The 13,704-nt window shown below is 42.8% G+C and overlaps 1 protein-coding gene across 4 annotated transcripts in view; it reads right to left on the bottom strand.

The window, feature by feature from the left end:
- The window catches only part of STK39 (serine/threonine kinase 39), an 81,417-nt gene extending 72,339 nt beyond the window's left edge, over positions 1–9,078 (bottom strand). For 3 of the 4 annotated variants that reach the window (XM_064660979.1, XM_064660981.1, XM_064660980.1), the window contains exon 1: positions 6,919–7,149. In XM_064660979.1, coding sequence (XP_064517049.1) covers positions 6,919–7,039 — 121 coding nt within the window. In that variant the 5' untranslated portion in view covers positions 7,040–7,149. Of the gene's footprint in view, positions 1–6,918; positions 7,150–7,422; positions 7,648–8,968 lie in introns of those variants that run through there. The other variant, XM_064660983.1, reaches the window with a different exon arrangement.
- Between the last annotated feature and the right edge of the window lie 4,626 nt (positions 9,079–13,704).

Below are 13,704 nucleotides of genomic sequence, written 5' to 3'. Positions count from 1 at the left end.
GACTTTTTTCCTTCCTAGAAGAAAAAAATAAAAGTTTTAGAAAAAATTCTTGACAACGTCATAGCATACCAGCATTGCCTCACTATGCCACTGCTGGATGATAACGTTCTTTCACCCACAAGCTTCAACCATGCAACCCTTATGCACACCCAAAGACACTCAAACTTAGCAAGAAACAGTGAAATTTAGCAGAGCCATCAGGATTTCATCCTACTAGCAAGGCTGTGCTGCAAAAGGCAGAAAAAAGTAAAAATCCACTCGCTCAATACAGTTCATTCTCTATTTACACAGGGTAAACAGTATCAACACCTGTTAAGTATGATTCCTTGTGGGGGACGGGGGAAACTCACTTTTAATTTTGGGCACCAGAAAATTTCCTAGTGACATTTATTTTCCAAGTTCTGCAAGCAGATTGCTCCTGTGAAGCCTCTGCTCAGCAGTATCGCAGTGACTTCAGCAAATCCAAGAAGCTAACAAGAGTAACCAACTTAATGTTTAAAGCCCATTCTTTAAAAACCAAGAACTGCTATTATTATGGGAAGAAAAACCAGCTTCTATCAACTGCTGCCTTATAGTTCTGAATTATTTTGGAGGGGGAGAAGGGAGAAGAGAGAAAGCACCAAAGGGGGCACATAGAAATGAAATATGACCTAGACAAGCAGCCTCTATATAAGCCACCCACATCTCACTGTTTTTCACTCTCAAGCCAATCAGAACAGATGTGGTTTTGTTTCCAGTCAACAAAGAGAAGCTCCACTTGACAAACAGATTCTGGAAAAAAACAACTGGTCTTGGACCTAAGAGAAAGTGGTTATTTGCTGAAAGAAAAAAAAGTAAACCAGTTCTAAAGTTGTTTCAGAGCAAGCTACAACCCAACCTAAAATAGCTCTCCCAAATCTGAACTTTGCCCCTGCTATTGAAATACAACCCTGGTTACAAGAAGTGGTTCCACTTTGAAGATGCAAAGCCTTGCTGTTGTAACACTTAGCAAGAGTCAAAATTATGCAATCCCTTCAAATTCCCACATGCTCACCAGCAGAACTACTCCTCTTCTAGCACTCAAGCAACTCTTCTTGAGCCAAGACTTTCCAGGTCCTAGAGGTACTGGACCTTATCTGTAGGAAGAACTTGGATGGAGAGGAAGGAGAAAGCATGGGGACTGGAGGGAAGTACACAGATTCCAAGAGCAGGAAAGCATATTTTCTATACATTATCATTACATAGCACCAGTCAACTGTCTGATGTGTTGATACATGTTCCTTTACCCTTCCAGTTACAGTAACTTTAAAACAAGCTTTATATGGTGGTTACTTCCAATCACGAGAAACCCAAAGAACGTTTTGCTGCCTTTTTTTCTCTATTTTCACGTACTGTAATTAATCTTTCTGACAAGTCTGAAATCCAATTGCGTGAGTTAATTTTTTTTTAAAGTCACTAAATTATGTAACAAAGTTTGATTATTGAATCACTTAAAGTCTAACTTCTTTGAAGCAATAAAAACTACAGCCTTGTCTCCAAGACATGTATTTCTAATGCAGAAAGTTCATTTCCATTTTAAAAAAAAGCCAAGATGGGGGTTCCTTCCCCAACACTATTACTATCATGTGGAGACAAGGCAAATAATTAACTACAAGCTCTGCACAGCCTCATTAGCAGCACAGCACCGTGAGTTTTCTACAAGGTATTTTTAAATTGCACCATGACCACCTTTACCCTGGCAACTGAATTAAAAGCCACTCCTTATTAGGATACTATATGGGGATCTGATATTTCCACAGTTTCTACAAATGGTTATTAGCAGACAGAAAATCTTGACCAATTATTCCCCGAAATGTAAAATTTAATTTACAAAATTAAACCCTTCCTGTCAAGCTACAGTTGTGCTCAATTACGATTAATGTTATGAAGGCTGTATTTAATACGTGCATATACGATATGCTTGGGCTGCTATAGCAACTTTTAAGACTTATTGGTAAGGAGTAGAATTTGCTTTGGAGCAGAATTAAGGCAGATACACACTTCTTTTTACAAAAAATTTTAGTAAAAGACCTTAGGTAGCTTTAAGTATTACTTATCAAATTATGCAGCTTCTCATGCAAGAATTCCGGAGGTTTGGCAAGAGCAACTATCATGTTTTACCATAGCTTTAGTTGCTCCAGTGTGGTATTTCACTAAGCACAGTTTGATTTCATTTACAGCATATACATAAAAACTACTGAAAGAAAGCTCTTCTATTGTTTAAAAAAAAATAAATCTGATTAAGCACAGGGATAAGAAATTTTGGAAAGTGAATGAGACACAAGCATCTGATTAACAGAACACCACAGACCTGTAACGTGACCTCTAACTATAGAGAGGCTTTTCAAAACAGCATACAGCATTACAAACATGAACATAGGTTCCTTAGAATCATAACCAGAGACCTCTCTACAGAGTCAAAGATCTCTGATTACAAAAAATATAGGAGAGTCTATTCTCCGTCAGACAAAGAGCCATTAGCAATATATGCAGCAGGGGAGAAAGAAAAAGTAAATAACATACCATAGAAACACCAACAAAGACCCCAGAGCCATTAACTGAGAGTGGTTCACAGGCTGCTTACAATAAGAACCATAAAATCGGCAGAACAGTCTCAAATGGTAACTTGTTCTACTCAAAATCCCAACACATTTGACTTAGCAACACTGTGCCTTATGAGGCAACAAACCACAAGATATTTTTGAGCTCAAAGTTGGAAAGGCAAAACTAGACAAATGCACAAGTTCAACTAGGGTAACATTTTTAATGAGTTGCAGTCAATAGAGATAATCCATCTCGTAAAAGTAACCCTTTATTTTTGATCTAATTCTGGTTGTTTCCTAGCCAAATTAATTTTCCAAGTTAGTTGCAGTAGAAGAGAGAAAAATATAATTTTATAATGAAAACTAGCACCCAACCTAATCACAGGATAACCCACTGCTTTTCCATAGTAGAATTGACCTTCCACAACTATCAATGCAAGATGACAAACATTAAATTACATCCAGCAGAGGAGCATCAAGTCCGAAGTCATTTTCCAAACACAAGTCAAAGCCACTTGATCATATCAGTTTAAGAAAACCTTTTAAAACCAAAACAGAAACTAATAAAAAACCCACCCAAAATAAAACAAAAAACCCAACCAAGATTTAATGCTGCTTTGTCTCATCCAGGTGATGTAAGGCTCATTAGAATGTGAAAAATACAGACAATTTTAATACTATTCAATTTCTTATGTTAATTATGATTTAAATGTTTGTTTTGTGAAGATTTATATTGCTTCTGAGGAAAAAAACTCTCATATGTACATGACATAAATCCAGAGAAATCTATTTCAGTTATTTTATTTTGAATATTTGGTTATAAACCCAAACTGCATAAGAACACCTCTCAAAGTATTGCTTTTATTAGCTGCTTTTTTTTAATCCAAGTTATATTCATCTTAAAAAAAAAAAAAAATTCCACTGTGCATTTTAACTTAATGCATTAAAATCTTAGAAAGAGATCTCCCAGGTCTTCACTAAATTAAATCTGGCTCTACCTTAATAGCAATTACAGTTCTTATCTCTGTAACTACTGCCGGAAGGTTGGTTGGATTCTCCTGTCCTAACAGTTAGGAATCCCCTTCTAACTTCCAAATGCGTTTGTTTACGGACAGCCTGTATCAATCTCAATTAATGTGAAAATTTCCTCTTACCTTTCCACTCTATATATTTACAGATAGCAATCAGAATGGTTTTTTCCTGCTTCAGAAAAGATTAGTATATAGGCATTAATAGGAAGAGCCTCTTCCTTGCATCAGACCTATCAATCACGCAGTCATGCAGCAAGTCAAACAGGGAACCTGATCCAACAGAAAACTGACCCAGCAGAAGAACTAGTTCGCTGTCAGATCAATGAGATCCTTTCAGCAGCTGCCCGTTAGAGCAGAATAAATGTATCATGAAACTGCACACCAAGAGTTTACAGAGAACTAGTTAGCCACCTCGAAAATAAAGCAAATAGCATCTCATAAGAAGCCCTCCTTAAAGCGAGCATTTTCTCTTCAACAGGCCCTTGAATATCCCAGCCATCATGAAGGATACAACAGACAAAAAAGCTTTATCATTGGAAATCCATATCACGTGGCCTTGGTTTTCAAAATAGCATGTGGCTAGACATGGATGAGCAACAAGAAAAGTTCACATTCTCACAGAGGAAAAGAACAGAACTTCTCTGACCTGCTAAATCAAAGGGATGGATGCCCATACGACTAACAATTACTTTCATTTTATAATCCCCACCAAAACTTTTTAATGCCCCCTAAAAAAGGCCATTCTGCACCTGTGCTTAGTTACCAGAGAATCTAAAGCCTTTTCTGTCCGGAAACTTTGTGACAAACCATCATGGTGTATCACCGTGCACACCTTTCCTCCTGCAAAGCCCACAAAGGCGCTTCAATATATTGTTATTTTTCTCATTTGACTGGCAAAGGGCTGTTGTAACTGAACTCCTCCCTGAAGACACTACCCAGCTCCTCAGGGAGAGGTATGAGTGCTTTCCAGAGGTGACTGGCTCTGTTTCAGCAAGTGGTAACTATTCATGTTCACCATGCACTCAACCCTGGCACAGCCCATACAAAGAGCTACCGGCGGACGATGGTAAGACTATGTCATTCCCTCCTCCATCAGATATAAAAAAGATGCTTTAAGAGTCCCTCACCAGGTTCATTAAAACGAACAACATTCTCCAATAGCTCTAAAATTATGTCTGCACTTGGTCAATAGCATTTATAGGGGTGTTGGTTTGGGGTTTTTTGGAGAAAGTGGGGTGGGGCATGTTTGGTTGGTTTTTTACTATTTTTGATGGTATTAATTCTAAATTTAATCTCATAGCAATTCTCCTGTAAATTAAGAGAACAAATACAAGGTGTTAATGAAAAAAGACGTATTTGACTAAGCATAAAATTTTAAGTCAACTGGTACAAAATAAATCTCCGTGAGTTTGAAATAAAGTCATGTAAGCAACCTAAACTTAGCGAAAGTTAAGGCAGGCAAGTTCATTGTGTCCAAGAATCTGATTCAATATACCCTGACTTCAATTTCCTCCCTAGGCAGTCAGTTAAAGAAATTATATCAACATTTAATAGCACCCATAGGTAACTAGCAATAAAGTTTATCTACAGATTTAGCATCCACCTGTTTAATGGGTGTATTCTTATATATAAACATTTAGAAATACATTTTACGTATCAAAAGATACAAGCTTTTTAAGTGGAAAGAAGGAAAGGAGTTTCCAAAGGAAACTCTCACAGAGGCATTCTACAGGTATTGCAACAGAAAAACAACTACTATTTAAATAACTCATATGGCTCATGTTATACCCTAGACAAGGACTAATCCAATACCTTTCAGGCCTTTTTTACCTTTACCTCAGCAAAGATACATCTTTATGCTGGTAGAACTGCTTCCACTTGGCTAACTGATCCATTCTCCAGAGTAAGACAAAGTCCAGTAAACCCATACCCCGGGGGGGCCTCCACAGGCAGCACCTGTTCAACACAGCACCAGACTGGTCCAAGTCAGGCACCTCCAGGGACCTGAACATCTGAACCTTCATCCCTCCTTAGCCCCTATTCACAGACTAGGAAATGCAAACAGAACCACAAAAGCACCACCTGGGTCAACAGAAAGCCATCTCATTCTAAGGAAGAAGTACTTTTCTCAACTATTTTGTTTCTGCCAGTGGAAAATAAAATGCTTAATGACAAAGCTGAGCACACACAACTTCCAACCCAGATCAATAACATGTAGTTCTGTTTGTCATCACCCTGATAAGAGTTAGCAATTGGTGTATAATACTGAAGATAATCAACAGCATCAGCAGGTAAGACTCCTGGACTTTTTTCACTTAAGTGGCCTCATTCCTAAGAAACAGCAGTCTTAGAGTTGGCCTTTGTCATCTGTAGTATTTGCTGGAAGTTTAAAATGTTGCATATAAATAAAACCAAGTTATCCCAAAGTAGTTCATTAGCAACAAGCAACATATAGGCCAAGAGATGAAAAACTTTCCATCACACATACTGTTAACGACAATTACCCTTACACAAAGTAAAATTCAAAATAATCTATCCAAATAAAGGGAATGGAGACTGAACACATCTGATCGGCGTTAGTTGGACACGTGAACGAAGCGCTGAAGCACACAACCAGAAAGTCCTCTTCCTATAGGTACATGGGAGCAGCAGACAGGTTAAACCTCACACGGCAAACCGGGTCAGAAGCAGGTTGGCTGGGGTCAACGCGAAGTGTAATCCCCCCGCTGGCCTTACGTGCCATCGCCGGGGACGGGGCCGAGGGACACAAGGAGATGGGAGCGAGATTAAACAGTGAGGGAGAAGAGGATACATATATATGGATTAAGAGAAAGTCATCACGTGAGTAGCAGATCTATGGGTGAGATTTACCTCCCCCATGAAAGCATCGGAAAAATGCAGAGTAATCTAAGCGGATGCACGCACATGTGCGCATCCACGGCAAGCACACACGCAGGCACACAAAGCACAGAGAGCGCATCCGCGGAGTTGCCGGGGTCCCAATGCGACCAGCAGGTCAGGGCTCTAGCGGCGGGTGCCGCTGCACCGCGGGGCAGCACCGGCACTACCACCGAGCCGCACCGGGCGGGGCGCGGCGCGTTCTAGAAGGAGCCGCCGCCCCCCGGGGCCGCCCGCCCGCTGCCGGGCGGATAAAGTTTGCAGCAGCAGCAGCCGGCGCCGCCGCTGCAGTGCCGGGCGCGTCCACCGCAGTGAGCGAGCCCAGCCTGCGGGAGAGCGAGCGCCGGTAGGCCCGGGGCCGGCCGGCCGCCACGGCATCCCTGCCTGCCTTCCCCGCCTCCGCCCCGCCGCGCCCCCGCTCCACTGACCGATCACCTCCTGCAGCTCGTAGGCGTCCCTGCAGATGGGCCAGCCGGCGGCCGGGGCGGCGGGAGCGGCCGCCGGCTGGGGCTGCTGGACGTGGACCGGCGACTCGCCCTGCTCCGCCATGATGCTGCCGGAGCGCCCAGGCACCCGGCGACCTTCTCCAAACTTCCCCTCCAGCAACACCTTTCGGCCGCGCTCTGCCTGCCGCCCGCCCTGCCCGCGCAGCCGGCCGCCCGCCCGGCGGAGGGAGGAGGCAGGGCACCGAGGGGGAGGAGGCAGAGGCGGGCGCCGCCGCCGGCCCCGGCCGCTCGCCCCGCGCCGCTGCGGGGAGACGGAGCCCGAGCCCGGTGCCTGGGCCCGGCGGTGCCGGTGCGGTGCCGGCAGGGCGCGGCCCTGCCCCCGGACGCGCCTCGCCCGCGGCAGAAGCGGAGCCGCTCCGGCAGCGGCGCCCCCAGGAGCGGCCACGGGCCCCCCGGGATCGCCGCCTTCCCCCCGCGCCTCCTTACCTGTCCGCCTGCTGGCGGCATCCCTGCCCATCGTCCTTCCCCGCTCATCCCGCGGCTCCCTGGGATGCTCTCCGCGGCTGGAAGCACTGCGAAGTCCTGTGTAGGGCTGCGGGCTGAGCGTGTGCAGGCCACGGCCCTGCCGGCGGACTGCGGGATCCGCCAGGACCGAGCGCGGGGCCGGGAAGCTCTGCAGGGAAGCCTCGTCCCGTGGCGGGGATGCTGCACCTGTTAGGCCGGTAACAGAAGCACACAGACTTCTCTGGAGCACAGCTCACAAGTGTCACTGCCGAGAGCGCTGCTCTCGCAAGATGACTTGTATTTAAAATTTGAGGACGTAAAGAAAGCATTTGCTTTCATCGGTGATCGGGCTGCACTCCTGCAAAGTGGTTAAATCACCATATGACATGAGTGTCCCTTTCATGAGAGAGTAGCAGAACTGCACCATGTCATCTCAGTGCAGACACTGCCTCAGCTCATGCCACCGAGGACTGAGTACTTTTGAGAATGCTCCTCTTGGCTAACCAGAAACAAGTGATATAAACAAATAAGAATCATAATTAAACTTCTCTAATGCTTCCCATTATACAAGGTCAGGTTAAAAAAAGCCTCTGTGTTAGATGAAACTCTGCTGTTAATACATTTTTTTTCTACCCTTTTAGTTGTGTCAAGTGTTTGTGATATCAGCAGGATTTTACTTACTATGAAGTAACAGAAAATAGCTAGTAGTCTACAGTCTCACTCCTACTCTGAATGCTTTGTATTTTAAGATCTATGGAGATCTGGAAGAAATAGTGGTAGTAAAAGATTTCCATATATTTCACAATATCACTTCCTACTACAGCATGAATTAAGGTAGTTGGAACTTATACAGTACGTGAAGAGGAAAGCTTTCCAAGTCAGAACTGAGATTAAAAGAACAGAACCTCTTAAATTGTGAGGTAGTATGATGTAATGTGATTTAAATCCACACTAAGATACATGTAACAACACCTGTTGGATACTTTATTCAGTCCTAGTTCAGTTCGGGATAATCCTCTTCTACTAAGTAAATTTTTTTTATGTCGCTTATTCAGCAAAGACTTTCAGTTAATTGAAGGTTATTCAAAAAAGCAAGTTATTTTTCTTTTGTTGTGTTGCTGAGAAAGCTGAAGGAAGAAGTCATCCCAGCCGCTGCTTAATGTTTCATCAGAAGGTGTATCGACAACTTGCAAATATGGAATCATTTGTGCACTGCACCATTTTCTCACAAGCAACAAAGGCTTCTCGTAGTAGAAAAAAAAAAACACACATTTTTGTGCTAAACCAATGATTCCTCTCAATCTCATCTTTAAAAGCTAGGTGATTGAAATATTTTCCTATACTCAAATTAGAAATTATTTGCCACAAAACTAAAGGTCAGCAAGAGTTGAAAGAGGAAATATTAATTGTCATTCAGTATTTAGTTTAATGCCAAGGCCTTTCTGCCAGCAATAGCATGGGAGGGGGAGGTAAGTAAGAGAGCAACAGCACAGGCCAAATCAATCAGCACAGAAAATGGGTTACTCACTATTGATGGAACACAGCCAGTTTCTCCATCTGTACTCAGTTGTTGAGAATGGTGGCAGGGAGGGTAGGAGGTGGTGAGTTCCTGAGCCATGAATTTCTGTGATGCTGCTGCCATATGACTATTTAAACTTCTGGTTAACATCTGATACCATTAGAGTTATTTTTGTCCCTATTATTGTCCCAGTTTGTCGAAGTAAGCACTACAGCTTTGGGAATTTCTAGGTGCACCTGCACTCTGCAATTTGTCGAAATGAGCAGTTTTTACAGAAGAACCTTCCAGGATGGCAACTTTATAAACAGATAGACCCGCGGGAAGTGTTCCGTGCATTCCGGGTAGCACGTAGGAGAGGTCCGAGCGCCCCAGCGCCGGTGCGGGCCCCGAGCGGGGCCGGTGCGTGGGGCCGCCCGCCCCCTGCTGCAGGCGGCGGGGAAGGACCCGCAGCGCCGCGCTCGGCTGCGCCCGCTACGCGCTGCTCCCGCAAGGCTTTTCGGACACCGGGAAAAATAGCAACCCGCCGATTTTGGAGATCCCAGAGGAATGGATAGAAATCACGTAAAAATCACTGTTCTCCGAATTGATGACAGTTCAGAATGGTCCCCTCTGAACGTGGTTTGGCATTTCTGAGCTTGAAGACATAGGACTCCATGAGATTGTCTGGGTCACTGAGTCCACTTTGGAATCAACCTTTTGGTGACTGAATAAAAGCTTTACATAGCCAGGCTACAATCAAAACTGGCAATATTTAAAATCATGTAGGCCACCATGGGAGAAGAGTTAAGCCATGCTCAGACCTTTCAAAAATTCCCAGCAGATGGGAAAAAAAAGTGTTTAGAGCAAAATAACTCAGACTCCATTTTAGGTTTGGAGGACTTAGGCAAGAATAACATTAGTTTATAAGCAATGGTACATACGCCAGTAGCATAGACAAGGGACAGCATCCACCCAAACTCCATTTTTTTCTGAATAGAAAGGCAGCAGATGCAACCTAAACAGCAGTATATCCTAGCATAGACTAAATCAGAGAAAGAAGGAACTATTCTCTCTACCATCACTTCAACCTCAGAGAAATGAGTAAACTAAAACCATGCTCTCTCCCCAAAAATAGTCTAAGATTGCATTTATGGCCATCACATACTGTAGTACAGCTCTCTCCGATTATGTAGGTAAGATCCGAAAGCCTCTAATTTGGTAGCAGCGAGGGACAGCTGTCTTTAAACAACATCATGAGATATGAAGGCTGACACAACAGCAGCTGGTGCTGATGGGAGCGGGCTAAACGCTTTCAACCTCCCTTTCTCCTCTGGTGAAAGCATAGTTAAATAGGTAACGTGCCCATTATTGTCACTAGGATGCTTGCTTTCATCAAAGCTTGCAGCTTAGGTTAGTTTCTGCTCACAAAGAATACATGAGTATCTTCTTGGCAATTCACATTACAAAAAGCATCTTGCTTGATACAGAATCACAGAAATGTTAGGGTTGGAAGGGGCCTCTGAAGATCATTCAGTCCAATCTCACACCTGCCAAGGCAGGACCACCTAGAGCAGATGACACAGGAACACGTCCAGGTGGATTTTGAATATCTCCAGAGAAGGAGACTCACAACCTCCCCCTGCAGCCTGTTCCAGTGCTCTGCCACCCTCAATGTAAAGTTCTTCCTCCTGGTGAGATGGAAACAATGGAGCATTTACACTGGAAAACCTTGTGAAGGCATTTTTCAGTTAACTTGCTCTTGTTACCAAACCAGCCAAAACTTTAAAATCTCTTGCTAATTCCAGCAGCATGAGCACCAGTGGCTCATTACCTAAATAATGATGGCACACCAATGATTATACATTTCAAACATTCAGAATTCAGAATTGTGCATACATTTAGAATATTTACATGCTAGCCATTCATGTATTGGCAACAGTAGCCTTTTTACAACAAATGCCTCTTGGAACCTGCAGAAATCACTATTTCTAGTATGATTACGTGAATGAATTTAGGATATGGTCACCATGAAAATGACAATAAACTAAAGATTACTGTTGGTTTTGCACTCCAGTTTATTATCATTAAGATGATGTGGAGGTGTCTGGCTTACTGAGGCTTTTAGCAGGAATGAACTCTCCCTAGTTGTGAATGAATAAAACTCAAACATATAAAAGAGTTGATCTAGGAACTTCTACAGCTTTCATCACTGTAGGATATGAACACCTCATGCATATTAATAAATTAATCTTCTCATACAAAAAGACTAGGGAATATAATTATCTCGATTTCACAAGTGGAAACAGAGAAAGCTTAAGGGATTTGCTAAAGGTCATAAAAGAAGTGCGTAGCAAAACTGGGAGTGCAAGACATATTTTCTTAGGATGGGATTTCACACAGCCTCACAGCAAGATCAGGAATCTAATGTGGTTGACAGCTGCTTAATTCCTGGTTGGGTTCATCTGAAAACACTGGCTAGTCACTGGGCAGCCAAACAAGTGATAGACAGGCTAAACAAGGGAGACATGAGAAAACTGTGACCAATACTGGAGAATGGGATGTGCCACCGTTTAAACAGGAGCACAGTTAGATGTCATGGACATTTGTTAGATGGTCATGGAATGACACTAAGTCCAAAACAAATACCTTAATTATAAAAGGCTATTTATCATTTGAGTCAATGACCCTACCCTTTGTTCATTTTCTTTTTATAGGATTAGGGAAGAAACAGTTCACAATTTACTGGAAAACTACAAAGTTCAATTCAGCAATGTTTAGAAAGTGCTTGAGTTCTTGGGATTAAAACACTTTTAAATGTTTTCCTTTTAGTTTGGGGGGTATAAATTGAAATAATTTTGTAATCTAAATGCCATAAGTGAGCTTCTATATGAAACCCAATCATTAAAAAAAAATGTGATTACATTTTGAATTTCCTTTTTCTTTTTCTGATGGAAAACCTAGGGTCTGGTGGGTGGTGCTTCCTGGGAGACCAAAATGGCAGTTAAAACCAAAATAAACCTTGCTCATATTTTATGCTTTCTCTCCAACATTATGATTTATAAACAAGACATTAAACTGTCCAGTGCTGCTGGCTAAATTTCTCCTGAAGTAATTCAACAAGATTCTGAGTCCAACTTGAGCATTATAAAAAGCTCGGGCTCCTATCTCTCAGGGCAGCTTGCTCGGCTTTGACAGGACTGGCAGAGCTGCTCAGTCTAGGTCATCTGTGAGGAAGAAAACTGTTTAATGAAGAGCTTCTGCTTGAGCAAGCCATGTCAGGGAGCACCAAGGACTGGGCTGCCTGGGGGGCAGGTGAGATGGGAGCAACAAGTGCCAGTGAGGCAGCAGGGCCAGTGTCCACACCGAGCAGGGGGCATCCTGGCAGGACCCCAGACAGGCAGGGGGGCAGGCCCAGGGATGGCAGCCAGAGTTGGTGACAGTTCAGTGACTGTCAGGTGAGTCTAGGGACAGGGCAGGTCCAAGCTGCAGATAGGAAGCTCAGTCAGCAAGGCAAGGTCAGGATCCTCAAGGTGCAAGTCTGGGCACTACTACAGTGTAGCAGGCTTAGGCAAGGACCATAAGCCTAGCTACAGCATTGCTCAGGCAAGAATCACAGGCAAGGGTCTGAGCTTGAACACAGCAGAGGACCCAGACAAGGCTTCTCATAGCTCTTTCTTTCAACTTGGCTGTTTTCACAGCACCCTGATCCAAGGTTACAGAACAGCATCATGTCTGAGCTGGCCTTGAGTACTGACGGTAAAACTCCTAGGAGTAGGGAAAGAGGTTGCAAATCCAGTCAGTGCACTCAGAGCCCTGGCAACATGGGCTTAGCATCAAGAATTCTCGAGTGTTTCCCTTGTTAGGAGCGCTTGCCATACCCACCATTAATTTCCAGTGTCGCGTGACAGCTCAAAAATACTGTCAGCACAGCTTCAGATTTTAATTCAGAAAACTGCCTAGTGCTCTAATTCCCTCTACTCTAATAAAGTGCTGAAGCATGGCATGAAACTACCTGTTGGGAAAGTTCAGAAACTGCCATCAAACTGCCATCCTTTTCTATTTATCAATTAAAGCCTGTAACACTTCCTGGCACTAAGACAAGCTATGGAATAATGTCTGAAACAAAATAAGTAGCCTCCACTCTAGGACAATAAAAATACCACTTAAGGCACTAAAAATAGAACTCAAATCTAAAGAAAAATCTCTCTTCCTCAGAACAGTGAAGTGCTTTAAAATTCCTAAGCACTCTAATTCCTATCTGTATCTCCTAGAATGTTCACAGTATTTAAAAAAAAAAAAACATTTGTTGACACAAATATTTAGATATTAGTCTTCTTTAAAAGACTTTTAGCAATTGCTTTGAGTCTTGCACCATTTGCATAATTCAGGAAAGAAGGCTTTAAATGCAGCGATATAAACATTATTTTCTAATGGACCCCTTATTGTTTTTATTGTTTCTTTAAAAATCTAATTTATCCATGAATGCCAGAAACCTAAACTAATCAACACTGTGTTTTTAATAGACAAGAAACAGAAATTAAGCAGTTTAGGCACAACTTATTTTTATTTTTACTGCCATATCATTAAAATAAACAAAACACCCATAGCAGACATCATTAGTCATGGGTGATGTACCCACAAAAGCCCTAAATTTAGTATATACAACTAGGTGTAATATGACAAGAAAGAACTTCTAATTTTGTTTCAATCATTACAAATAGTAGAATTAACTGTGTACAAATGTTGGCTACCCTAGTTTAAGCAGG

Source organism: Pseudopipra pipra, chromosome 7 (assembly GCF_036250125.1).
Source record: "Pseudopipra pipra isolate bDixPip1 chromosome 7, bDixPip1.hap1, whole genome shotgun sequence".
In the NCBI taxonomy this organism is placed as follows: Eukaryota; Metazoa; Chordata; class Aves; order Passeriformes; family Pipridae; genus Pseudopipra; species Pseudopipra pipra.
Note: the sequence above shows the minus strand (reverse complement) of the source record. Positions and strands in the feature narration are given on the sequence as shown.